Here is a 25,276-nt window from a genome sequence, read left to right as displayed (position 1 = left end):
TAAAATTAAAATCCTTAATGGCTTTTTTGTATGCTTTGGTGTTTTTTTTATTGTCGGTGTACATCAATGCAAATGACAGTGAAAACACGTAACATGGAAAACAAAAAACTTTTAGGTTTGTTTTTGCACTTTAACCTTTGCCGAAATGTCCTACCTTGAGAAAAATCAATGTTCAGACCACAACAGTGGAAGGCAAAATTTGGTGGTTATTGGATCCACCACTAGGTGGAGGCAGTTTGAAGTTAAACTGGTTCAAGATTGGTATCAGGTGTTTTATATTGTAAAATACAAGAAAAATGAGAAACAGGAAGGTTATGTGGCTGTAACAGTAAATGATGTAATCACTATCAATTCTCTCTGCTTTACCTCCTCCTGGGTGTCCTTCCATAAAGCAGTCTGGAACATTTTGTCACATTTTCCTATCCAGATATAAATTCTAGCAGCAGAGCTGTAATTATGACTAGTTTTCTTTTAAATCTCTGATTTATGTAGTATTTTCTTCCTGCATTTTAACTCAATTGATACAAATTACTTCTTGAAAGCTTGTTCCTAGATATTTGTCTATAGTTTCAACTGATCCCTCACACCAAGTGTGTGGCAGCAGTTTCTATTTTTATTTCAGATTTCAAGCATCTGCATTTTTTTCATTAAGTCCATTCCATGATAATTTCATCACTAATATTATATTGTTCTCTCATCTAATTATGACATTTTTGTTCCTATCAGTTTAATAGGATATTGTTCAGAATTGTTAATCTAAAATAATGTTTCCTATGGAACATTAATAATTGTTCTTCTGAACAAGTAGTATTGATACACGACCAGCGATGACCCTGAAGGAGCATTCAAGCAGCAATATGCATCAACTCAGTTAAAATGCAGCAAGGAAAAACTACATAAATCAGCAATTTAAAACATATCTAGTCATAGTTACAGCTGGCTCTGTTGCTAAAATTTATATCTAGATAGTAAAAGGTGACTAGATATTCCAAACTTTTTACAGATGAACCCCCAGGAGGAAGTAATTTGTCAGAGGATAACATTCCTAATAACAATACTGTACATATATAGCAAAAAAACAAGCTGCTGGAGGAATTCAGCAGGTCAGGCAGCATCTGTGGAGTGAAACAGACAGTCAACATTTCAGGTTGAGACCCTTTATCAGGACCGAAATTGTAGAGGGGAGATGGCCATTGAGGGGGAAGGGGTGAGGCAGGAGCTGGCAAGTGATAGGTAGCTCCAGGTGGGGAGGGGTTGATTGGCAGATGTGGTCAGGGGCAGGGGTCAGGAAGGGCAGAGATAGCGACAGAGGCCGGGACGTAATAGGTGGAGAAAACAAAGGGCTGCAGATTTTGGAATCTGATAAGGAAGCTTGATGAGTGGAACCAGATAAGGGAGGGATGGTGGGCAGTTGGGAGCATAGGAGCAGGGGATAGGGGACCCAGTGGGAGGAGTACGTGGGTGATGGACAGATGTAGTAGTTAGAGGGGGTGGAAAGAAACTGGGTGATAGGGGGCTGGGAGTGTATTTTGGAAAGAAGGGGGCTTGTGAGAGGACCTGGGTAAATCATAAGAAGGGAGAAGCGGACAAAGGGAGAGGCGGCTACCTAAAATTGGAGAACTCAATGTTCATGCTGTTGGGTTGTAGACTACCCAGGCGGTATAGGAGGTGCTGTTCTAGTTTGCATTTGGCCTCACCCTGGCAGTGGAGGAGGCCAAGGACAGACAGGTGGGTGTGGGAATTCTCTGGCCTTCACCACATCACCTTTACCATGGAAGTCCTGTCCCTATACAACACTTCCATTCCCCACCAAGGCAGCCTTGGGGCTCCCCTCTTCTTTCTAGAAGATGGATCCAACCAGTTCCACTCTACTAACACTCTCCTTCACCCAGGGGAACTTGTTCTTACCCTGAACAACTTCTTGTTTGGCTCCATTCACTTTCTCTTTTTACTGGCCATCTCCCCTCTACACTTTCAGTCCTGATGAAGGGTCTCAACCAGAAACATCAACTGTCCATTTCCCTCCACAGATGCCGCCTGACCTGCTGAGTTCCTCCAGCAGCTCATTTTTTGCTTCAGGTTCCAGCATCTGCAGTCTCTTGTCTCCACTGTACATTTACAGACTTGCATTGGACCCATCACCTTCGAATTCTGACATACTCCCAGGATTCCCATCCTAACTTTCAAAAGTGATTGTTGAAAAGCTACATTTTACAATTGCCCATCTTGTATTCACAAAAAGAACTGAGGCAACTATTGCTGTTTTCCAAACACTTGTTCCTGAGAGGAGTTGCGTGTGTTACACTTTGAAAAACTTACAACCCCAGGTCAACAGGACTGATCATTTCCTGCTCATTATACCTATAAAAAGGCTGATTTATAGAAACCCTATTGTGGCTCACATACCCCAATTGTATTTCCAGCACTCTTGTTTATATTTAATATTTCCAGTAAGTTGCAGTATTTCATAACAATGTAAGAACATAAGATCAACACAAAATGCTGGAGGAACTCAGTGGGTCAGGCAGCATCTGTGGAGGGAAGCGGACAGTTGACGTTTTGGGTCGAGACCCTTCATCAGGACTGCAAAGAGGGGAGATGGCCAGTATAAAAGGGATGGAAGAAGGCGGCCATTTGGCCCATCAAGTCACTCAGTAAGATCATGGCTGATCATTTACCTCAGCACCACTTTTCTGCACCAACCCCACATACTTTGATCACCTTAATATCTAGAAAGCTATCAATCTCTGCCTTGAATATGACTGAACCTCTACTCCCTACCATGGAGTGAATTCCAAAGACTCACCACTGTCTGGAATGAAGACATTTCTTCTCATTTCTGCTCTGACCCTTCAATTTGAGACTGTGACCCCATGTTTCTTGCTATTTCACAGTTGTACCCCTAAGGTTTATTTCCTCCAGCTTATGTTGTGAGTCACCAAAAGTTAGTGTGGATGTTTGAAGGTTCATTGGATAAATGCCCCACCAACTTAGAGAATCAAAGAATTTCATAGGGAAGACACTATACAATTTGTACAACTGGTGTGTGTGTGCTGCACACAAAGTCTCTTAAAGTCTAACTTCAGTTAAACCAATCAACACATCCTTTTCATTCACCCTGACATACTTAACTTCCCCTCTAATACAACTATGCTATACACTCCTGCTTACATCAATGATGCTGAGGTCAAGAGCTTCAAGTTCCTAGGAGTAAACATCACCAATAGCCTGTCCCGTTTCAACCATGTAGACTCTATGGCCAAGAAAGCACACCACTGCCTCTCCTTCATCAGGAGGCTAAAGGAATTTGGTGTGTCCCTGTTGACCCTTACTAATTTTTATAGATGTGCCATAGAAAGTATCCTATCCAGATGCATCACGGCTTGGTATGGCAACTGCTCTGCCCACATCGGCAAGAAACTTCAGAGAGTTGTGGACACAGCTCAGCACATCACGAAGAACAGCCTCTCCTCCATGGACTGTCTACACTTCTCACTGCCTCAGTAAAGCAGCCAGCATAATCAAATACCCTACCATCCCCCCCCCCCCCCCGGACATTCTCTCTTCTCCCCTCTCCCATCAGGCACAAGATACAAAAGCCTGAAAGCACATATCACCAGGCTCCAGGACAGCTTCTATCCTGCTGTTATAAGACTATTGAACAGACCTCTTGTACGATAAGATGGACTCTTGACCTCACCATCTACCTCATCATGGCCTTGGACCTTATTTTCTGTCCACATTGCACTCTCTGCAAGTGTAACAATATATTCTGCATTCTGTTATTGTTTTCCCTTGTACTACCTCAATATACTGATGTGAAGAAATGATCTGTATGGATGGCTTGCAAAACAAAGCTTTTCACTGTACCTCAGTATATAATAAACCAATTTACCAATTTATTCCTCTCATGCACTCCTAGTGGGAGAGAGATACACATCCTTGCCAATCCACATTCCTCCTGAATTTCTTGTTGAATTGATTAGCAATAGTCTTATAACCAAGGCTTCTGGCGAGGGATTCTCCGACAAGCAGGAATGTCACTGCAGATATTTGTCCTTGATTGTGTGCCCAATACACAACACAGCTGTGTCTGTACATTGCACCACTGCTTCCAAAGTAATTTTCATTGACTTCAGTGGGGCTGAATTTTTATTATGTCAAAGGAAGCCATTCTGTCCATTGGGTCAATGCTTGCTCTCAGAGCAGTCCTATTAACCCCATTTCCTCTTATTTTTATTCTCTCTCACATGTCCATCAATTCTCCAACCAACCCTTGCACTAGGGGCAATCTACAGGAGCCAGTTAACCCATCAATCAGCATGATTTTAGGTTGGGGGAGGAAACCAGAGCACCCAGGGAAAACTCATGTGGACACAGGGAGAATGTGTAAACTCCACACAGACAGCACCAGAGGTTAGGATCGAACCCAGGCTGCTGGAGATGCGAGGAAGTGGCACAAAACATTGCACCACTATGTCACACCAGAATGTTGTAGCAGAATACAATGCACATGTAAAGTCAAATTTCCAGCCCATTGTTGATGGCAAACATTGAAAAATTGGGACAGATGAGCCTGGCACAGTGATGCAGCTAACAAGAGCTGCTGCCTCACAGCTCCAGAGATCCGGGTTCAATGGGTGCTGTCTGTGTGGAGTTTGCACATTCTCCCTGTGACTGTGTACATTTCCTCCAGAGACGTACGGGTTGGTAGGTTAAGTGACCACTGTAAACTGCTCCCAGAGTTTGGGGAGATTAAATGTGATTAGTGTAGATGGGTGCTTGATAATCAGCACTATTTCCATGTAGTATATCAGATGCGGACAGAAACCATCATTCAGCACACTATCCAGTCTAACCCACTTCCCAGCAGCCAACCTTCAAAAACTCAGCCAAGACATTTTTACATTGCTGGTGTGTTTCTCCCTCTCTTGCAGTGAGAGAAGAATACATTTAAAATACAGTCAATTGTAATGGAAACAAAAGAGGTGTATAATATAGAACCATAGAACAATACAGCACAATACAGGCCCTTCGGCCCGCCATGTTGTGCCGACCTTCAAACCTCACCTAAGACTATTTAACCTCTTCCTCCCACATATCCCTCTATCTTAAATATTTGGGGTGGCAGTTTCCATCCTTAAGACAAAATAATAAATGATATTGTCATCACTCCATAGAGAGAACTTGCGATGTTAGCCTTGACATTTTCAAAAGTTCTCAGGTGTTTGAAGCCTCTCTGGCGTTTGAAACAAAAACTGGTTCAAATGTAAATGTCCTTTCATCTTGTCTATAATTATAGTATGCGTCATAGTAATAGCATGTGTTACTAGATGTCTCCCACATCTCTACCAACCTGAGAGTGCAACAAAGCCCTCTAATCACCCCAAACCTTAAATTCTCTGCTTTTAATTATTCTCTACGTTAAGGATAATGAGCCCATCCTATTCACCCTCTCTCGACATCCCATAATCTCATGATTTATCTGACAGACCCACGTACATTTTCCCTATTGATTTTTGTTATATTTTAAAAAGCTCCATCGAGTCCCTTTTATTCTATCTGCACATTCATACACTATTCAATTGCATTTAACTGTTCGTGAATAAGAGACCCCTCGCCTATGAGACAGCCTGGTGTCCTAACCGGGGGAAATGCACAATGATGCAATTAAATAACATCGTTGGTACTCTGCAGGAATTTAGAATTGCACGATTTTTGTTCTGTATTTCTGTTTGCAGATTCCTCTTTTTAATAAAAAAAATCTAGTTGCAGATTCATTGCCCGTTGGTGCTTCGAGACTGGTTTAGAGACGCTGTCAGTTTACATGCAGCTGCTGAGATGGGAGTGGCCATGGCTCAGGAAGCGATTCATGTGACTCCGGCTTTGAAAGCAGGAACTAGTGCTGAACTCGGCGGCTGAAGGATGGGTAGCGGGTTCTGGGGCTTCTGCTTCTGGTTGGCTCTGCAGCCAGTCTCCCAGGCGGGCAGGCAACAGACGTGGCCGGTCCCTTACAGGTGAGCTGCTTTACATGGAGTGCGTCTGGTCATTGGCTCTGCACATGCGGAAGCGTTTCCTCAAACTTGTAGCAGTGCATTGAAAAATAAACCTCTAACTTTTCCTTTTTAAAGTTTATACTCCCAGTGCCCTATTAGCCGATCGGAAATCTCCCAGCAAAGAGCAGAAAATATTTTTAGTATTGTTGACGGAAAGCTGAGAATTGGCCAAGAGCACGGAACTGAAACGTTAGTAACAAAGTCGTTGTTTCTTTCTTCGGTGTGGGCCCAATGTTATACTGTGGTTTAGGATGTGAAATTCCCCCTTAGGAGGGGGGTTAATATCTTTTTTATGCATTCAACACAATTTGGACAAGTACGTGTCTTGAAATTCAGTCCCACTGGCGAATATGTAGAAGCAGAGTTCCATCAACTCGATTGTACATTGTAAGATGTACACATGCGACTTTTTAGTGCAGCAATTTAAAGGGAAAATGTGGATAACTCTTAAAGGTTCCTGGTTTATTCCAGGTTGTTAGACTATGCACAATGATATACGTGTGATCAAATGCATCCATAAGTAATGTCACATTTATATATTAGAGCCATAGAGCAATACAGCTGGGATACAGGCCCTTTGCCCCAATGAGTCCATGCTGATCACTGTGCCCACCCATCTAACCCCAATTTCCAACGTTTGGCCCATATCCCTCCAAGCCCCACCCCTCCATGTACTTATCCAAGTGCTTCTTAAACAATACTATTGTACCTTCCTCAACCACTTCTGGCAGCTCATTCCATATACACATCACCCTCTACGTGATAATGTTACCCCTCAAGTCCCTTTTAAATCTTTCCCCTCCCACCCTAAATCTCTACCCCCTCATTTTGGACTCCTACCCTGGGAAAAAGACAGCTACCATCCACCTTATCTATGCCCTTCATGATTTTATAAACTGCTATGAGATCACCCCTCATTCTCCTACACTCCAAGGAATAAAGACTGAGCCTCTCCCTATAACTCAGGCCCTCCAGTCCCAGCAACAGCCTTGTAAATCTTTTCTGCACTCTTTCCAGTTTAACCACATCTTTCTGATAACAGAGTGACCAAAACTGTACCCAGTGCTCAAAGTGTGGGCTCAACAACGACTTGTACAACTGCAACATGATGTCCCAACTCCTATACTCAGTGCCCTGACCAGTGAAGGCCAGCGTGCTAAATGCCCTTTTCACCACACTGTCTACCTGTGATGCTGTTTTCAATGAACTATGCACTTGTACTCCTAGGTCCCTCTGTTCCTTTACACACCCTAGTGCTCTATTATTATAGTACAAGTCCTACACTGGTTTGACTTTCCAAAATGCATCACCTCACACTTAGCTGTATTGAAATCCATTTGCCGCTCCTCAGCCACTTCCCTAACTGATCAAGATCTCCCTATAATCTATTATAACCTTCACTATCAACAGCTATTACATGCAGTTAATGGACACAACCAAAGATGGAACTTCTGCATTTATTTGACCCTGAAAACCTTTTATCCTTTTAGCTCCAGCAACATGAAAACAACTATTCATTCACATTGGGCCTTTAATTGAGCTGGAGTCAAATCCAGGGAATTATTGGATGCCTCAAACAATTTGCTAGTTCCTCCAGCAGATTGATTGTTGCTGCAGATTCCATCATCTATAGTCTCGTGTGTCTCCATTACTGGGTGCCTGATACCCGAGGTATAATTTCTCATTTTACTTCTGTTGTGAATATAAAATTTAAAAGTGCCTACTGGAAACCTGAAATAAAAACAGAAAATGTTGGAAAAACTCAGCAGGTAAGGAAGCATATGCAAAAAGAAGCAGTTGATGTTTCATTTCCTGGGCCCTTCATCAGATGAAGGGTTCTGGACCTGAAACGTTAACTGTTTCTCTTTGCACAGATGCTGCCTGACCTACTGAGTGTATCCAGCATTTTCTGTTAATGCTTCTATATGAAGTTGATAACTCATTCAGGCAAAGTCAAGCCAAACCTAGGCCCTTTCCTGAAATATTAAGATATTAAATAGAACCAATAGCAGGACTTGAAGTCCTCTGCTATTCACTAAGATCTTGGCTGACAGGGTCTTGCATCCTATTTTCCACCGAATTTTCTTGGTATCAAAACACCTATGAATTGTCTGTTCGATGACTGAGCATTCATGGTTCTGAGGTGGAGAATTTATAGTCTTTTGCACAGAGGTATTTCTCCTTATCTCAGCCCTAAGTGCCTGACCCCTTATCCTGAGATTATATAGAACACTACAGCACAGTACAGGCCCTTTGGCCCACAATGTAGTGCCAACATTTTATCCTGCTCTAATATCTATGTAACCCTTCCCTCCCACATAGATCCCTATTTTTCTATCATGTGTCTAAGAGTCTCTTAAATGTCCATAATATATCTGCCCCCACAACCTCTGCCAGCAGTGCATTCCACGCACCCACCACTCTGTGTAAAAAAAAAACTTACCCCTGACATCCCCCTTATACCTTCCTCCAATCACTTTAAAATTATGTCCCCTTGTGTTAGCCATTGTCACACTGGGGGAAAAAGTCTGACTGTCCACTTGATCTATGCCTCTTATCATCCTGTCCACCTCTATCAAGTCACCGCTCATCCTCCAGAGAAAAGCCGTAGCTCGCTCAACCTATCCTCATAAGATATGCTCTCCAATCCAGGCAAAATCCTGGTAAATCTCCTCTGCACCCTCTCTAAAGATTCCACATCCTTTCTATAATGAAGCAACCAGAACTGAACATGACTCCAAGTGTGGTCTGACCAGAGTTCTATAGAGCTGCAACATCACCTCACGGCTCTTGAACTTAATACCCCGACTAATGAAGGCCAACACACCATACGCCTTCTTAACAACCCTATCGACCTGTGTGGCAACCTTGGGGGATTTATGGACATGGACCCAAAGATCCTTCTGTTCCTCCACACTGCTAAGAGTCCTGCCATTAACCTTTTATTCTGCCTTCAGATTAGATTTCCTGACATGTATCACTTCACACTTATCCGGGTTGACCTCCATTTGCCACTTCTCAGCCCAGCTTTGCATTCTATCAATGTCCTGTTGTAATCTACAGCAACCTTCTACACTATCCACAACACCACCAACCTTTGTATCGTCAGCAAACTTACTAACCCACCCACCCTTCCACATCCTCATCCAAGTCATTTATAAAAATTACAAGGAGCAGGGGTCCCAGAACAGATCCCCACAGAACACCACTGGTCGCTGACCTCCAGGCAGAGTACGCTCCATCTACAACCACCCATTGTCTTCTACAAGTGAGCCAATTCTGAATCCATACAGCCAAGTTTCCCTGGACCCATGCTTCCTGACTCTCTGAATAAGCCTTCCACGAGGAACCTTATCAAACACCTTACTAAAATCCACGTACACCACATCCACTGCTCTACCTTCATCAATGTGCTTTGTCACATCCTCAAAGAATTTAATCAGGCTCGTGAGGCACGACCTGCCCCTCACAAAGCCATACTGACTGTCCCTAAATAGCCTATGCTTCTCTAAATGCTCATAAATCCTGTCTCTAAGAATCTTCTCCAGTAATTTGCCTACCACTGAAGAAAGACTCACTGGTCTGTAATTCCCAGGATTATCCCTACTCCCTTTCTTAAGTAAAGGAAGATTTGCCACCTTCCAGTCATCTGGTACTACTCCTGTGGCCAGTGAGGACACAAAGATCGTCACCAAAGGCACAGCAATCTCTTCCGTCGCTGACTTATCTATCCTAATGTTTTTCAATAGTTCCAGCACATCATCTTTCCTCACGTCTAGATGCCCTGGCATATCAGTCTGTCGTACGCCATCCTCACAAACGTCAAGGTCTCTCTCTCTGGTGAATACTGAAGCAAAGTATTCATTAAGGACCTCCCCTACCTCTTCCGACTCCAGGCACATGTTTCCTCTTTTACCCCTGATCAGCCCTACCCTCACTCTAGTCATCCTCATTCTTCACATACGTGTGGAATGCCTTGGGGTTTTCCTTGATCCTACTCACCAAGGACCTGATCCTACTCACCAAGGACCTCTCATGCCGCCTTCTAGCTCTCCTAATTCCATTCTTAAGCGCCCTCCTGGCTACCTTGTAACTCTTCAGAGCCCTGTCTGATCTATGCTTTCTAAACCTCAGGTAAGCTTCCTCCTTCCTCTTGACAAGATATTCTACATCTCATGTCAACCACAGTTCCTTCACTCTACCATCCTTACCCTACCTCAGTGGGACAAACCTATACAGAGCCCCATGCAAGTATTCCTTAAACAACCTCCACATTTCCGCTGTGCACTTCCCCAAGAACATCTGTTCCCCCTCCCCCAGTTAAAGACTTTCCCAGATTGTCTGCTCCTATCCCTGTTCAAAGCTATGGTAAAGGTCAAGGAGTTATGGTCACTATCTCCAAAATGCTCTCCCACCGAGAGATCTGAAACCTGATCAGGCTCATTGCCTAGTACCAGGTCCAGCAATAGCCTCTCCTCCAGTTGGCCTGTCCACATACTGTGTTAGGAATCCTTCCTGTACGCACCGAACAAACTCCGTCCCATCTATCCCCTTTACACTAAGGAGGTGCCAATCAATATTAGGGAAGTTGAAATCACCCATGACAACAACCCTGTTATTTTTGCACCACTCCAAAACCCTCCTCCTGATCTGCTCCTCAGCATCTCTGCTGCTATTGGGGGTGGTGGGGGGCGTGTGTCTATAGAATATTCCCAATACAGTGATCGCTCCCTTCCTGTTTCTGACTTCACCCACACTGACTCTGTGGATGATTCCTCCAGGATGTCCTCCTTTTCTGCAGCTGTGATACTGTCCCTGATCAGTAAAGCCGCTCCTCCCCCTCTTTTACCTCCATCCCTGTCCCTTTTGAAACATCTAAAGCCCGGAATATCCAGCGGCCATTCCTGCCCTTGCGACAGCCAACTCTCTAATGGCCACATCATCATAATTCCACGTACTTACCCATGCTCTAAGTTCATCACCCTCATTCCTGATACTTCTCACATTGAAGTAGACACACTTCAGCCCATCCAACTGACTGCAATTTTGTCCTTTCAACTGCCTATCCTTCCAGTCTTTCTACACTCTGCATCTGCTTGTACACTAAATGAACCAACCTCTGACCTATCACTCTGGTTCCCATCCCCCCTGTCAAACTAGTTTAAACCCTCCCCAACAGTTCTAGCAAACCTGCACACAAGAAGATTGGTCCCCCTCCAGTTCAGGTGTAACCCATCCCTTTTGTACAGCTCGTACCTTCCCCGGAAGAGATCCCAATGATCAACAAATCTGAAATCCTGCCCCCTGCGCCAATTTCTCAGCCACACATTCACCTGCAAGGTCATCCTATTCTTACCCTCACTGGCATGTGGCACAGGCAGCAATCCAGAGATTACTACCCTTGAGGTCCTGCTTTTCAGCTTCCTACCTAACTCCCTATATTCCCTCTTCAGGACCTCATCTCTTTTTCTACCTATGTCATTGGTACCAATATGTACCACAGCCTCTGGCTGTTCACCCTCCCCCTTCAGAATGCTGTGGACCCAATCCGAGGCATCCCTGACCCTGGCACCAGGGAGGGGACATACCATCTGGGAGTCTCTTTCTCATCCACAGAATCTCTTGTCTGCCCCTCCCCCCCCCACCCCACTATGGAATCCCCTATCACTACCACTCTCCTCTTCTTCCCCCCCCCCCCCCCTTCCCTTCTGCACCACGCAACCAGGCTCAGTGCCAGAGACCTGGTCACTGCAGCTTTCCCCTGGTAGGTCATCCCCCCCCCCCCAACAGTATCCAAAGCAGTATACCTTTTATTGAGGTGAACGGCCACAGGGGTACTCAGCACTACCTGCCTATTCTTCATTCTTCTGTTGACAGTCACCCAGCTACCTGCCTCCTGCAGCTTCAGAGTGACTGCCTCTCTAGCTCTTGTCTATGTACTCCTCAGTATCCCGTAGGATCTGAAGGTCATCCAGCTGCAGCTCCAGTTCCCAAACACAGTCTGTAAGGAGCTGCAGCTGGATGCACTTCATGCAGATGTAGTCATCAGGGAGACTGGATTTCTCCCAGAACTCCCACATCTCACAAGCTGAACACACCACGGACCCTGGAGCTATTTTCACTACTCTGCACAAAAGGGAACACCAAATCAAAGAACGAAAAGAACTTACCAGAGCCTTGCCTTTACCTCTTCTCCCCAAAGCCTCTTGAACCAAAGCATCAGCTCCCCCACTCTGACACTGTGGTCACTGCCAAAATGGCTGCTCTGCTTATACTTGCCTTCCCTTTATTTGCTGCTGTTATTAAGCCAATCAGCAGGTAGCAATTTGCAAATGTGCCTCATTTAAACTCTTGCAAGGTGAAACTCTCAAGCTCAGGCACAGTTGCTCAGATTCTGTTGCTTGCTTTTGGAAACATAACATTAAGGGGAATCTGTCTGAGGCAAGTTTAACAGTGATGGACCCCATGAGTTGGGACCTGCCCATGTAAACTCCCTTTAAGTAAAGTTGAAGCAAGCCTATTGAATTCCATGATGTGCTGCTTCTGCGTAAATTGTCTGATTAATCCTCAAAGTGGTACCGTTGGACCCCAGTGCACACACCCAGGCTGTTACCTGCCTGGTGCATCAGACACCTGGATGACTTTATGCAACTTATGGAAAGTCTCTGATTTTTATGTTTTATTCCATTTATATTTTATTTTTCATGAGAACATATGAAGTGGAAGCAGAAATAGACAATACAGCTCCTCATTCAATAGGATAATGGCTGATGTTCTACTTCCCAGCACTAACTCCATACCCCTTGACTTCTTTTATATCCAAAAAATGTATTGATCCGTGTCCTGAAACTACCAAGCAATGGAGCCTCTACAACTCTCTTTGGTAGTGATTGATTGCCCTCTGGATGAAGATATTTCTTCTCACCTCAGTCCTGGGTAACAAACTTATTATTTTGAGACTGTAACCCCTGATTTTACACACCTCAGCCAGGGCAAACATTATCCCTACATCTACACTACCAGGCTCTATATAGGAATTTTGTATGTTTCAATGAGATGATCTCTCTCTCTCCTAAAGCCTAGAGAATCCAGGATCTCTCTCCAATCTCCCCTCAAAGGACCATCTGCAATATTCTAGGCATGAACCTGTTGAATCTTCATTACACTCCCTCTAATGCAAATTAATCTTTCCTTCGGTTGGAAGACCAGTCCTGTGCAGAATATTTCAGATGTGATCTCACAAAGGTCCAATGTAACCAGTAATATCCAAAATAATCGTAATATTCTGCGTTACAAACAATCTACTTGAGGACCTTAGTGGGTCAAAATTCAAAATGTCGGATGCAGGGTTTTGACCCCAAACTGTCGGCAATTCCTCCCCCCCCACCCCCCCCCCCCCCCCCCCCCCAACAGATGCTGCTCGACCCGCTGAGTTCCTTCAGCAGGTTGCTTGCTGCTCTAGATTCCAGCATCTACAGTTTCTTGCGTCTGTAACATCCCACATAATTGTGGTAAGATAAGTAGAAGTTAATCAGTTGAAAATGACTCGCACAGCTTACTAAAGCACAATACTATCTAGTCCAATTTTAAGGTATATCTTGCCCCAACCACAATTCACTTCTCTTAATAATTAACAAAAGAGATTTGGCTGTTGGGTAGGTATGGTGGGGGGCGATGAGAATTATCAATTTTCTTTTAAATGCCCCTATTCTTTTGTTTGCTATTCCTTTCAGAACATTAAACTCTCACTGGAAACGCTTGGTATTGGTAATTGGTTTATTATTGTCACATGTACCGAGATACAGTGAAAAACTTAGTTTTGCATGCCATCCAGACAGATCATTTCAAAACGTAAGTACATTGAGGTAGTACAAAAGGAAAACAGTAACCGAATGCAGAATATAGTGTTACAGAGAAAGTGCAATGCAGGCAGACAATAAGGTGCAAGGGCCATGATGAGGTATATATGTGAGGTCAAGAGTTCATCTTTAATGTACAAGGGATCCATTCAAGAGTCCTATAACAGCAAAATAGAAGCTGTCCTTGAGCTTGGTGGTGTGTGTTTTCGAGCTTTTGCATCTTCTGTCCAATGGGAGGAGGGAGAAGAGAGAATGTCTGGGGTGGGAGGGGTCTTTGGTTATGAGGGTTCATAACTTGGCTGATTCTTGTCAGACTCTATCACTTGGGTGAGGATAGTCCATACCTTGTGTTACATTGCCAGATGGTGGATCTTGAAATTGAAGTGTTGTATAAATTTGTGAAGTGGTTTCTCTTCTATCTGATTTTTGTCTTGGTGTTTGATGGCATCATATTCTTTTCAGACGATTCGATCATCGGCCCACACCTGATCCTTTCTGCCAGCCCAAATATCCCTTCTGCCCTACAGGGTCTCCTGATGGAGAGATTCCTCCAATGAAAGACCAGGATGTCATTGAAGTTTACCGGCTTCAGACTCCTGTCTGGGAGTTCAAATACGGAGATCTTCTCGGACATTTTGTGAGTGTTTACAATTATCAGCTCTCGTTTAAAATAAGAAATCTCTCAGTTTTCTTTTTATGCAGTTGTGATCTCACCAGTTCCCTGTACTATTGTAGCAAGACTTTCCTACTGTTTCCTTTTTCTTGCAACCATGATGCTAAGACAAATTAAAACTCCTCCCATCCTCTGTTTCCTAGTAGCCTAAAATATCTTTGGTTCAGTCAGGGGTAGCGTGTTTTGTCACAGTTGAGTTTTTTTGAAGAGGTGACCAAGAAAACTGACAAAGGCAGGACAGTGGATGTTGTCCACGTGGACTTTAGCAAGATCTTTGACAAGGTCCTGCATGGTAGGCTGGTCCGGAAGGTTAGAATACATGAGATAGAAAATTGGCTTGGTGGTAGGAGGCAGAGGGTGGTAATGAAGGGTTGCTTTTCAGATTAGAGATCTGAAACTAGTGGTGTGTCGCAGGGATCGGTTCTGGGTCCTTTATTGTTCATCATGTTTATTAATGATTTGGAAGAGAATGTAGGTGACGAGATTAGTAATTTTGCAGATGACACCAAAATTGGTGGCGTGGTGAAGGGTGTCTCAGGTTATAACAAGATCTAGATCAACTGGGAAAACAGGCAAGGGAATGGCTGATGGCATTTAATTCAAACAGGTGCAAAGTGGTGCATTTTATTCGAACAGGTGCGAAGTGATGCATTTTGGTAAGTTAAACCAGGCCAAGAGATGCAATGTGAATGGCAGGACCCTGGCGAGTGTTATTTAACAGAGAGACCTTGGGGTACAAGTACATAGTTCCCTAAAATTGGCGACACAGGTAGACTGAATGGTGAAGAAGGCATATGGTATGTTCGCCTTCATCAGTGGAGGCATTGAGTATAGGAGTTGGGACGTCATGTCATAGTTGTACAAACCGTTGGTTAGGCCACACTTGGAGTATTGTGTGCAGTTCTGATAACCACACTGTGGGAAAGATGTTATTAACCCAGAGAGGGTGCAAAAAAGATTCACAGGAATGTTACCTGGACTGGAGGGCTTGAATTATAAGGAGACATTGGATATGCCAGGACTGTTTTCCCTGAAGTAAAGGAGGCTGAGGGATGACCTTATAAAATTATGTGGGGCATAGTTAGGGAAGATGGACTTTTTCCCTGGGTTGGGAAGTCTAAAACTGGAGGGCATAAGCTTAAGGTGAGAGGGGAAAAATTTTAATGGGGATCTGAGGGACACGTTTTTCACACAGATGGTGGTGGGTATATGGAATGAGCTGCTCGACGTTGTAGTAGAGGTGGATACAATTACAATGTTCAAAGGGCACTTGGACAGGTACATGGGTAGGAAAGGTTTAGAAAGATATCGGCCAAATATGGGCAAATGGGATTAGCATAGCTGGGCATCTTGGTTGGTATGGACAAATTGGGTCAAAGGGCCTGTTTTTTGTGCTAACTCTATGAATCTGTGATCACGATGCAAAAGGCAAGCTGCTTCTGCCAAAGCTCCCAATGGTGAATGAGCTTTGGTCCGTGTCCATATTATGGTCAGGTGGATGGAACATTGTTATTCGGCAAGTGGTGCTGCTCATCTTCCAGTGAGCTCTTCACCACCATTGATTCAGTTGTCGTGATTGACTAGAATCGCTTTGTTCATTCCTGTCATGGATAGATTTTTTTTTGAGCAACTTATCTACAGTCTTTGTTAAAATGAGTGACCAAAATTATCCATGTGAGGCAATGCGGCCAATTTGAATAGTTGGATCACAATGTGCCTGATGAGTTTTTAACTTACTACTAGGAGCTAGAATGAGAAACTTGGACTCACTCATTGCCTTTTTAATTATGTTTAGATTAAAGTTCCAATAATAAAATGCAGATTTTCTGCAGGTTACTCAAGTGGCTGAAGAAAATCTTGCAAAATAGGTGGAGTATAGGCTGATCATATTCGAGGTCTACGTCAAAGCAATGATCATTTCTTGCACCTAATGTGCTTTTACCCTCTTCACAGCATATCATGCATGATGCAATTGGCTTCAGGAGCACTCTGACGGGTAAAAACTACACAATGGAGTGGTATGAGCTCTTTCAACTTGGGAACTGCACTTTCCCACATCTTCGACCAGGCATAGCTGCTCCTTTCTGGTGCAATCAAGGAGCTGCCTGTTTCTTTGAGGGAATAGATGATCTGCATTGGAAAGAAAACGGGTCCTTGGTGAAAGTTTCTGAAGTAACAGGTAAGTGTACAAGGATCAGTTGGTTGTCTAGGACAATGAATGGGAAAGGAAGAAATATTAGAATATGTTGTCTATGAATCAAAAAGTTTTGTGCTTCTTGAAAATTGCTTAAAAAGGTCCAGTAAAATTATTTAGAATTATAGTATAGACCACAGAGCCTAATGGTTATTTCTCACATTTTCTTAAAACATAGGAGGTCATTCAGCCCATTGAGTCTGTGCCAGCTTTCAGAGCAAACCTGTCAGTCCCATTCCCCCACTTATTTCCTTGTCATAGGCATATATACACAGGGTATAAGTGCCATGAACGTTAGCTCTTTGCAGCAACAGCACAGTACATTACAAGACAAGTACAAACATAAGTTAACATACCCATCAACGCCCCCACCCAATTCTTCTGTCTCCCACTTACACCAGGGGCAACTTACAGTGCCTAATTAACCTACCAGCACGGCTTCGGGATGTAAAAGGAAACCAGAGCACTTGGGAGAAAACAACAGTCACAGTGAGAGCACACACAAACGCAAACACACACAAATGGGTGGGTGCACCCGAGGTCAGAATGAAACCTGGGTCACTGAAGGAGTGCAGCTGATGAATTCACTTGGACTGAAGGTCTTCACTTAAACGTAATGGGGGCAAAGTTGCCAATTGAAACAGAAGTATGTTCCAAACAGGGTTTTTGACATAATATCACACAGAGTATAACTTGATATGAAAAGCAAAACACTATGTAAGCTAGACATCCTTAAAGCAGAAATTGTTCATGCAGTATCTGTGGTTTGAGAAAGTTCTGATGAAATGTCATTTTATTGACATTTGTGCTAAACTTCATACTTCCCTACAAGCTCTGCTCATGATTTCAAATGTGTTTTGGAGAGAATTTAAGCTAAATTGCTTGGAGAGAAATCCAGAATCTTTCCTTACTTATTCTTTGAATCTTGCAAATCTTGTGATAGTACACAAAGATAGTGGTGAAATGCAGTTTTATCACAAATTGGTCTTTAATTAGTAAAACCAGCGTTGCATACAAGTGGCTGTGTTATAAGAGCCATCCACAACAAGAACATTTTGATTTTCCATGGGGGCTAGGAACCCATAGTCCCATCTGAAGTTTATCAGTAAAGATTTGCAGTTGAGCTCATCAAATGTTAAGTTGGAAGTCTAGTGGTTATTAATCTGCTTCCAATGGGCCAGTTTATGAATAAACAGTTATCTGATGTAAGTAGGTGTCCAAATAGTGCAGACCTTGAATGGCATCTTAAAGTAGACATGATGTTGAAATCAGTTGTTGCATTTTTACTGCCCTTATCTGTGTTACCAAGGATGGATAAACTCAGGTTGGTTACTCTATCTACTACATGCTTGGATTAGCCAGGGCATAAAGTGTGACCAGAGGGCAGGTGAATAGACAGCTGAGTCTGGATTCTGGCTGCAACAATCCAGTGCAAAATCTCAACTCTTATCCAAGTTATTTATTGTGATTGATGCAACTTATCTAACTAAATTGGTGCTGGTACAGTGTAAACAAGATCCACTGTGGAATCGAATGGATTTATTTTGGAATCTGAGTTTTATCTCCGAAAGTAGTTGTGTGCTGAACTGCTTGGAGTAGATTTATATTGGAAAGCAAAAAATAAGGGGACAGGAATAGTAATCAGCCATATTTGTTCCATTTAATCCAGCCTCATTAAAAATTGTTGTTGCTTTTAAAGGAGGATAGTAATATATGAACAAATCTGTATTTGCCCTATAGGCACTTGGTGAAGTTATTTAATAATGGGGCTTTTTTGGGGGTGAAAAAAGCCCTGTTATGTGGATCTGTGCTAAAACGGAAAGCTAAACAGGGTAGGCCTGTATTTCATGGGGTTTAGAAGAATGAGGGGTGATCTTATTGAGACATTTTAAGATCCTAAGGGCGCATGACAGAATAGATGTTGAGATGTTTTCACTATTGGGAGAATCTTGAATGAGGGGCATAGTTTCAAGATTATCTGGAACCTAGGTATGTAGAAAATTCTTCTTGTAGTGGGTGGTGAATCTCTGGAATTCTCTGTCACAGAGAGTTATGGAGGCTAGATCATAAGTATTTACAGTGGAGGTGGATACATTATTGAAAGAGTGGGGGATTGAGGGCTGTGGGGATCTGGCACAGAGAAGGCCAGGGATAAACTTATTGAATGGTGGGGCATGCTTGAAGACTCAGGTGGCCTACTCCTGCTCCTGTTTTCTTGTGCTCTTGCAAGAATATAACCCTCTAATTTTCAAATTAAAGATGGCATGCATAGTCACTCCGCCCATCATCTACATACTGGTACAAACAGAACTCTCCTGCTGCTTGGCTCCTGCCTTAGTTTTGTATCATCAAATGGTTATTGATTCTTCTACCTTGCAGGAGGTGTTGTGATGTGTGGGGGAACCCTTGTGTCATGCCTCCCCACTGCTACTTTGAAATGGTGAATTCCTCACCAGACTCCACTCTCTGTAGAAAATAACCTTGCTCTGTTCACGCAATTATAAACCAATAATTTAAAACCTTTCTATTTCAGTCTGCTTCAGTGAATCTCCAGTGTTTCTCTCTCGCTCTCTCCACCCCCTCTCCCTCCCAACGTCAATTACCTCTTGGACTCTTCATTTCTCTCCTACAAGTTAACCTGTACATTACGATTATTTCAGTACACTTTAAGCTCTTATATGGTCCATTTTAATTGATTTGTTACTGTTATTTCTGCATGTTCAGTGTAGAAAATTCTCAATTTGTTTGTGTCCTATCTGCATATTTATTAAAGCTTCTTTCAACAGCTGAGGAAAAGTGTTATTTGTCCTCCCACCCCAGGTAAAAAAAGTTTCACTCAGGTACAAAAGTCGGAGGGAAGAAACAGAAGCCATTTAAACTGCCCTGTTACAGCCTGGGCTCAAAACAGTGATTTGAGGCTTAAATAGTTTGCTCCCAACCCCTTGTAAATTTTCTGCCGCAGCCCCTCTTTCCCACTCGCCATTCCTGTGGTCGCGCCTGTGGGTTAACCTTGCCTCGGGATAACTTGGAAGGATGGAGCTAGGCTTCATGTTCACTGCCCTGACTAGAAAGTAAACATACATGTGTGTACACACCTAAAACTACTCACTGCCTTAAACCTACAGAACATAGGAACACAAGAACTGGGAGCAAGGGGAGGCCATTTAGCTCCTAAAGCCTTTTGCACTATTTGGTAAAACTGTCTGATCTTGTTCCTTGGGCCCACTTTTCCACATATCACTTGATTCCCTTAAAGACTCTTGACCTCACAGTCTACCTCGTCATGGCCCTTGCACCTTATTGTCTGCCGGCACTGTACTTTCTCTGTAACTGTAACATGTTATTCTGCTTTCTATTCTTGCTTTTCCCTTGTACCACCTCAATGTACTGATGTGATGAAATGATCTGTATGGATGGCATGCAAAAGAAAGTTTTTTCCACTGTATCTCGGTACATGTGACAATAATAAACCAATTTATCCTGAAAATCTAACAAAGTCACATGCCCCTAAACTTACTTCCCACCCCTTGGTGCCTGCACACGTTCAATGGCAGCACCACTACCCCCACTCACCCCTCCTCCCCCACCCCTACCCTGCACAAATTGTGGCCTTGAGATTGCTGATACTGCTGTCTTTTCAATCCACGTTAATATCTTGGGACATGAAAAGTAGACGCCCATAAATGAAAAGGGGTTAACACTTTTTGATGCTGGAGGAATTCAGCAGGCCAGGACCCTTCCCCGAAACAACCGTCTGCTTTTCTCCACGGATGCTGCCTGGCCTGCTGAGTTCCATTAGCATCTTCATGTTTTTCATCTAGATTCCGGCATCTGCAGACCTTTGTTTCTCAGGGGTTAACATTCCATGGATGTAATGTCCAGGGAAGATGGGAAATTGGCCTTTATCTGCCGAGAAATGTATCTTAGGAAAAAAAGTCTTTTTAACGCACACAAAATGCTGGAGGAACTCAGCAGGTCAGGCAGCATCTATGGAGGGAAATAAACAGTCAACGTTTCGGGTTGAGACACTTAATCAGAACCGTTCTGATGAAGGGTTTTGACCCTAAATGTAGACTGTCCGTTTCCCTCCATAGATGCTGCCTGACCTGCTGAGTTCCTCCAGCACTTTGTGTGTGTTGCTCCAGATTCCAGCATCTGAAGTCTGTCTTGTATTTCTGTCTTGTTTAGTTTGTTGAGCCTTTTGTTTTAAAGAAATGATTTAAAAAGAAAATGAACATATGTTCTAATGTGGGCTATTGAATTGGTTCTTTCCTGGAAATTGCAGAATTAATGAAAAACAAATTAAATTTGGTGTGGGATATAGAGCATGAAATAACCACACTGCAATGCAATAGATTAACACTGATTGCATTTAGTTAAGTAACTTTCAGTGCAGTAAATACATTTTCCTGTATCGTAACCATACATATAGCACAGAGGTACCACTAATGGTGCTGCTGCATCACAGCTCCAATGACCCAGGTTCAATCCTGACCTCCAATCCTGTCTGTGTGGAGTTTATACCTTCTCCTAACCACATGGATTTCCTCCAGGTGCTCTGGTTGGCTCCCATCTCCCAAAGGCATGCGGGTTGGTGGGTTAATTGGACAGTATAAATTACCCCTAGTGTGTAGGTGGGTGGTAGAAGCTGGGGGCCAGTGATGGGACTGTGGGGAGAATAAAATGGGATTAGTGTAGGGCCAGCGTAAATGGGTCTTTTACTGTGACTGAGTCTGATGAGTCTAAGAATAACTAGTATGAAAGAAGGCTTCGCTTATTATTTTGATATTGGAGGAGTCTATTGTTTTACTTTGTGTATTGTTTAGTATTGCAACAAGATTCTGAACTTCTTAAAAATTCCATGAAGCAGCGTGGCCCATTTTTTCAACTCACCTCGCCTCGTTCAGTTTGCCACCCACATTCCTGTCCATCTACACTCGCCTCTGAAGGGCGTGGAGGACTGAGCAAGCTGCCTCTCCACCCCACCCAGCCAGCAATCCACCCATGAAAGTTATGATGCTTCAGTGGCAACGTAGTGTCAGGCTGTGTGTTGCTGAGGCTGTGCCCCCCACCCCCGAAACACCCTGAGAGTCTTTCTTGGGAGGCAAGGATCTCAGAACTGGAGGACATCTCCAATGACTACTCAGAGATATTCTTAGGCTGATGTGAATAAAGATAATTTAAAAAACACAAATGTTAAGATGTGAATAACGTATTAAAACAAGTGAAAAGAATTTTTTTTCTCCGGGCCATGTAAATTATTTAAGTGATCCCAAGCCAAGTTTTGACCAAGGGTTTCCAACCTGAAATATTGACTCTGTTTCTCTTCCCATAGATGCTGCCTGACCTGCTGAGTGTTTCCAGCATTTTGTTATGAGCCCATGCCAGGTCTGGCTGTTGTGATGTCACATGGGTGGACTCCCTGGTGCGATGTTGGGGAATCCCATTGTTTCAGAGCTCCAGTGTAGACCCTGTGTGGGATGCCATGATGGAGCAGCGGAAGGTGCACAAGCATCATAGTAGTGTAGCGGTTAGCGTAACGCTATTACAGCGCCAGCGACCCAGGTTCAATTCCCGCCGCTGTCTGTAAGGAGTTTGTACGTTCTCCCCACGTCTGCGTGGGTTTCCTCCGGGTGCTCCGGTTTTGTCCCACATTCCAAAAGATGTACGGGTTAGGAAGTTGTGGGCATGCTATGCTGGCGCTGGAAGCGTGGCGACACTTGCGGGCTGCCCCCAGAACACTCTACGCAAAAGGTGCATTTCACTGTGTTTCGATGTACATGTGACTAATAAAGAAATCCTATCTTATCAGTCAGTCAGCTCATTTGGGATTTATAGTGGGGGCTGTGCAATTCTGCATGGCCTGACCTGTGTAAGTCCATGCTTCAGAACACCAGCAACAGCCAGCTTGATTTGGGTCAAAGATTTTACAGACTATATAGGACTTGTATCGGGATTCACTTGTCTCTCTGACCTTGTAATCTAATATCTTCCCAAACCTACGATACAGATTTCTTTAACTGAGTATTCATTTCCAATTTTCAGAAGTTTGCTTTAATATATTATGTAACTTTTATTCAATTATACCCAGGTGAAATATTTAACAAGCTGACCAAGTGGGTGAAGGAAGACAACCGAACTGGTATATACTATGAGACGTGGACTGTTCAAGCTGATCCTAATCCAGGCACCAAAGTATGGTTTGAATCTTATGACTGTTCGGCATTTGTGTTGAGAACTTATAAGGTGCTATCAAAGTTAGGTGCTATCTTCAAGAGCCCAATACAGACCAATTATACCAGAATATTTCTGTACAGTGGTGAACCTACCTATCTAGGTAATGACAGCTCTATATTTGGGCCAGATGGCAACAAGACATTAGCAGAAAAAATTATTTCCTTTTATCTTCCGTTTAAACCTCCACATTCAGCAAAAGAATTTGTATCCAGCCTTTTGGAAATAGTTGATAAGGTTATAGTACAGAAGACTTTTTACCTTTATTTCAATTATGAATATTGGTATTTGCCAATGAAAGAACCCTATATTAAAATAACATATGAAGAAATTCCTTTGCCTTCTAAACCAAAATGAATCAAGTACTTTAACATATGAGTAATTTCTTCTTGCTTTTTTTTACTCATCTGTGATTCTTGGCTTGTTTTACAAAACTGTGTGCAATGGTCAAGTAATGTTTTTATTCATTTTACTTAATATCAGTAAACATTCAGACAGCAGTAAGCTAAACTTCAGAGATGAAGAGTATTAATTGGTTATAACATAACGGGCACTTTTAATTATTTCAAAACTTCCCCAATGTTGACTCACAAATGCCCAGAAAAGGCAGCTAAGTTTGTTGACTGATCATCAAGGAATTGGTTATGAACCGTTCATAGATTTAGTGAGACTGGAGTGGTCAAGTATGCCATGAGCTATGGAGCTGGGGCTTGGAAGAGGTAGGGGAAAAATTCCTTGGGGGAAATGATGTGATGGGAATGGATAGAATATTGTCAAAAACACATTATGTTCTGAACTTCATTGTCAGTGTGACTTGATACTGGTGTGATATCTTGGATAAACATTTTAAATAAAGTGTCATGTTTAATGTCCATCCTTATTGTTAGCTGTTTGTTAGGGCATTTCAGAGGGCAGTTTAGAATCAACTAAATTGGTGAATCTTAGACATGTATAAACTAGACAAAGGGTGGTAGGTTTCCTTCCCTGGAAGACATCAGTAACCCGACTTTTCAGCTGTTCATTTGTTTCAATGTATCATTATTACAGGCTCCTGCTTTCATTCCAAATTGACTTAATTACTTGACTAATCCTGTGGAATTCAAATTTATCTCTTGATCAATAATCCAGGCATGTGAATAATTATTCCAGTAATTTGATCATTCTGTGACCACATTTGCTTTTCTTCCCTTACCCTATGTTGAACACTACCAATTTACATCTACGTTATCCCTTGTTTGAGCTTCAGTGGTTAAAGCTCTCAGAATTGTCAAGGACTAATCAGGCAACAGATCCTCTACATCATTCAGATGCTAATGTCGTTAAACTGGATTCATTTCTGCTAATATCACAAATTCCTCTGTGCTGTTCAAGAAACAGAATAAATATTTTCTTTAAGTCAGAACCTTTTTAGTAAATAGTCTCACTGGGACATCCTGAATAAACATTATTCCATGTTCTGCATAAGTGGTGGCAAGAGCTCCAATGAACTGAATTATCCAGTTTACCTCCTCACCAGCCTTTCTAACCAAATGAGAATGAGCAGTATGAAAACTTGACACACTGCCAACCCCATAATGATGTGTTATGTTGCACACACATCCTTCTGTTTGTTCAGTTGTTCTATGACAGCAAGTGCTAAAACAGCATTTAATTCACCAAATATCACTTGCTTGACCAGTATTATCATATAAATATTTAAAGAAATAAAGTTTGTTTCATGAAGTCATTTTGTGTTGAGTTCTACTTAATAACTGTAAAGGGGAAGAGAGAGAGAGAAAAAAAATTGTATTCAAGTGAGATTCCCAGCAATAAAATAAAGAGGTCTAACTGGAAAATGAAACCGTTATCTGTGGTTTGCAATAAAGATCACCATAACAGCTGACATTTCTCCTTACTGCTTGACATTGCCCCAGACCTAATGGACCATGGGCACTCAATCTCATTAGGTGAAGAAAGTGTGTTGAGTGTCTTGTACCTTTTTGTCATTGCTAGAGAGGGCCAGAGATTATCTGGGAAGCATCAAGCCTTCCTTTGAGTCTCAAGATCCAGCAAAATATGTGGGGATCTCGACTATTGAAACTGTGCATGCAAGTTCATGGCCTGCGGCATCTCTCTGCATCTTGCAGTGCCTCCAGTGCACTTCACCAAACATGCAGCTTCTGTTGTGCTTTGTAATGTTCAGCAACAGACAGAATCTTTATCTGATGAACTGTTGAATTGGGATGACAGTTGTTTTGTTACCTAAAAGCTTATTTGAATA

At 42.8% G+C, this 25,276-nt stretch overlaps 1 protein-coding gene across 3 annotated transcripts; it reads left to right on the top strand.

The window, feature by feature from the left end:
• Positions 1–5,861: 5,861 nt before the first annotated feature.
• Positions 5,862–25,276, top strand: cln5 (CLN5 intracellular trafficking protein). 3 transcript variants are annotated; one of them, XM_052026144.1, is made up of 6 exons: positions 5,881–6,017; positions 6,132–6,245; positions 13,790–13,907; positions 14,378–14,552; positions 16,542–16,767; positions 22,874–25,276. In XM_052026144.1, exons 3-6 carry the CDS (start codon positions 13,846–13,848, stop codon positions 23,371–23,373), a joined length of 963 nt encoding a protein of 320 aa, XP_051882104.1. In that variant the 5' UTR covers positions 5,881–6,017; positions 6,132–6,245; positions 13,790–13,845; the 3' UTR covers positions 23,374–25,276. The 3 variants fall into 3 exon arrangements, with proteins under 3 accessions (XP_051882103.1, XP_051882104.1, XP_051882105.1); XM_052026145.1 differs by lacking the exon at positions 6,132–6,245 and having other exon boundaries at positions 5,933–6,017; XM_052026143.1 differs by lacking the exons at positions 6,132–6,245; positions 13,790–13,907 and having other exon boundaries at positions 5,862–6,017.

The sequence above is a fragment of the Pristis pectinata genome, chromosome 11 (genome assembly GCF_009764475.1).
Source record: "Pristis pectinata isolate sPriPec2 chromosome 11, sPriPec2.1.pri, whole genome shotgun sequence".
NCBI classification, from domain to species: Eukaryota; Metazoa; Chordata; class Chondrichthyes; order Rhinopristiformes; family Pristidae; genus Pristis; species Pristis pectinata.
Note: the sequence above shows the minus strand (reverse complement) of the source record. Positions and strands in the feature narration are given on the sequence as shown.

Excerpts from the sequence above, each read along its gene's own strand:
- cln5 (XM_052026143.1), top strand. The coding sequence starts at position 5,926 with ATGGGTAGCGGGTTCTGGGGCTTCTGCTTCTGGTTGGCTCTGCAGCCA. Across the intron at positions 6,018-14,377 it reads ACGTGGCCGGTCCCTTACAG|ACGATTCGATCATCGGCCCA; the intron begins GTGAGCTGCTTT and ends TATTCTTTTCAG. Across the intron at positions 14,553-16,541 it reads GAGATCTTCTCGGACATTTT|CATATCATGCATGATGCAAT; the intron begins GTGAGTGTTTAC and ends CCCTCTTCACAG.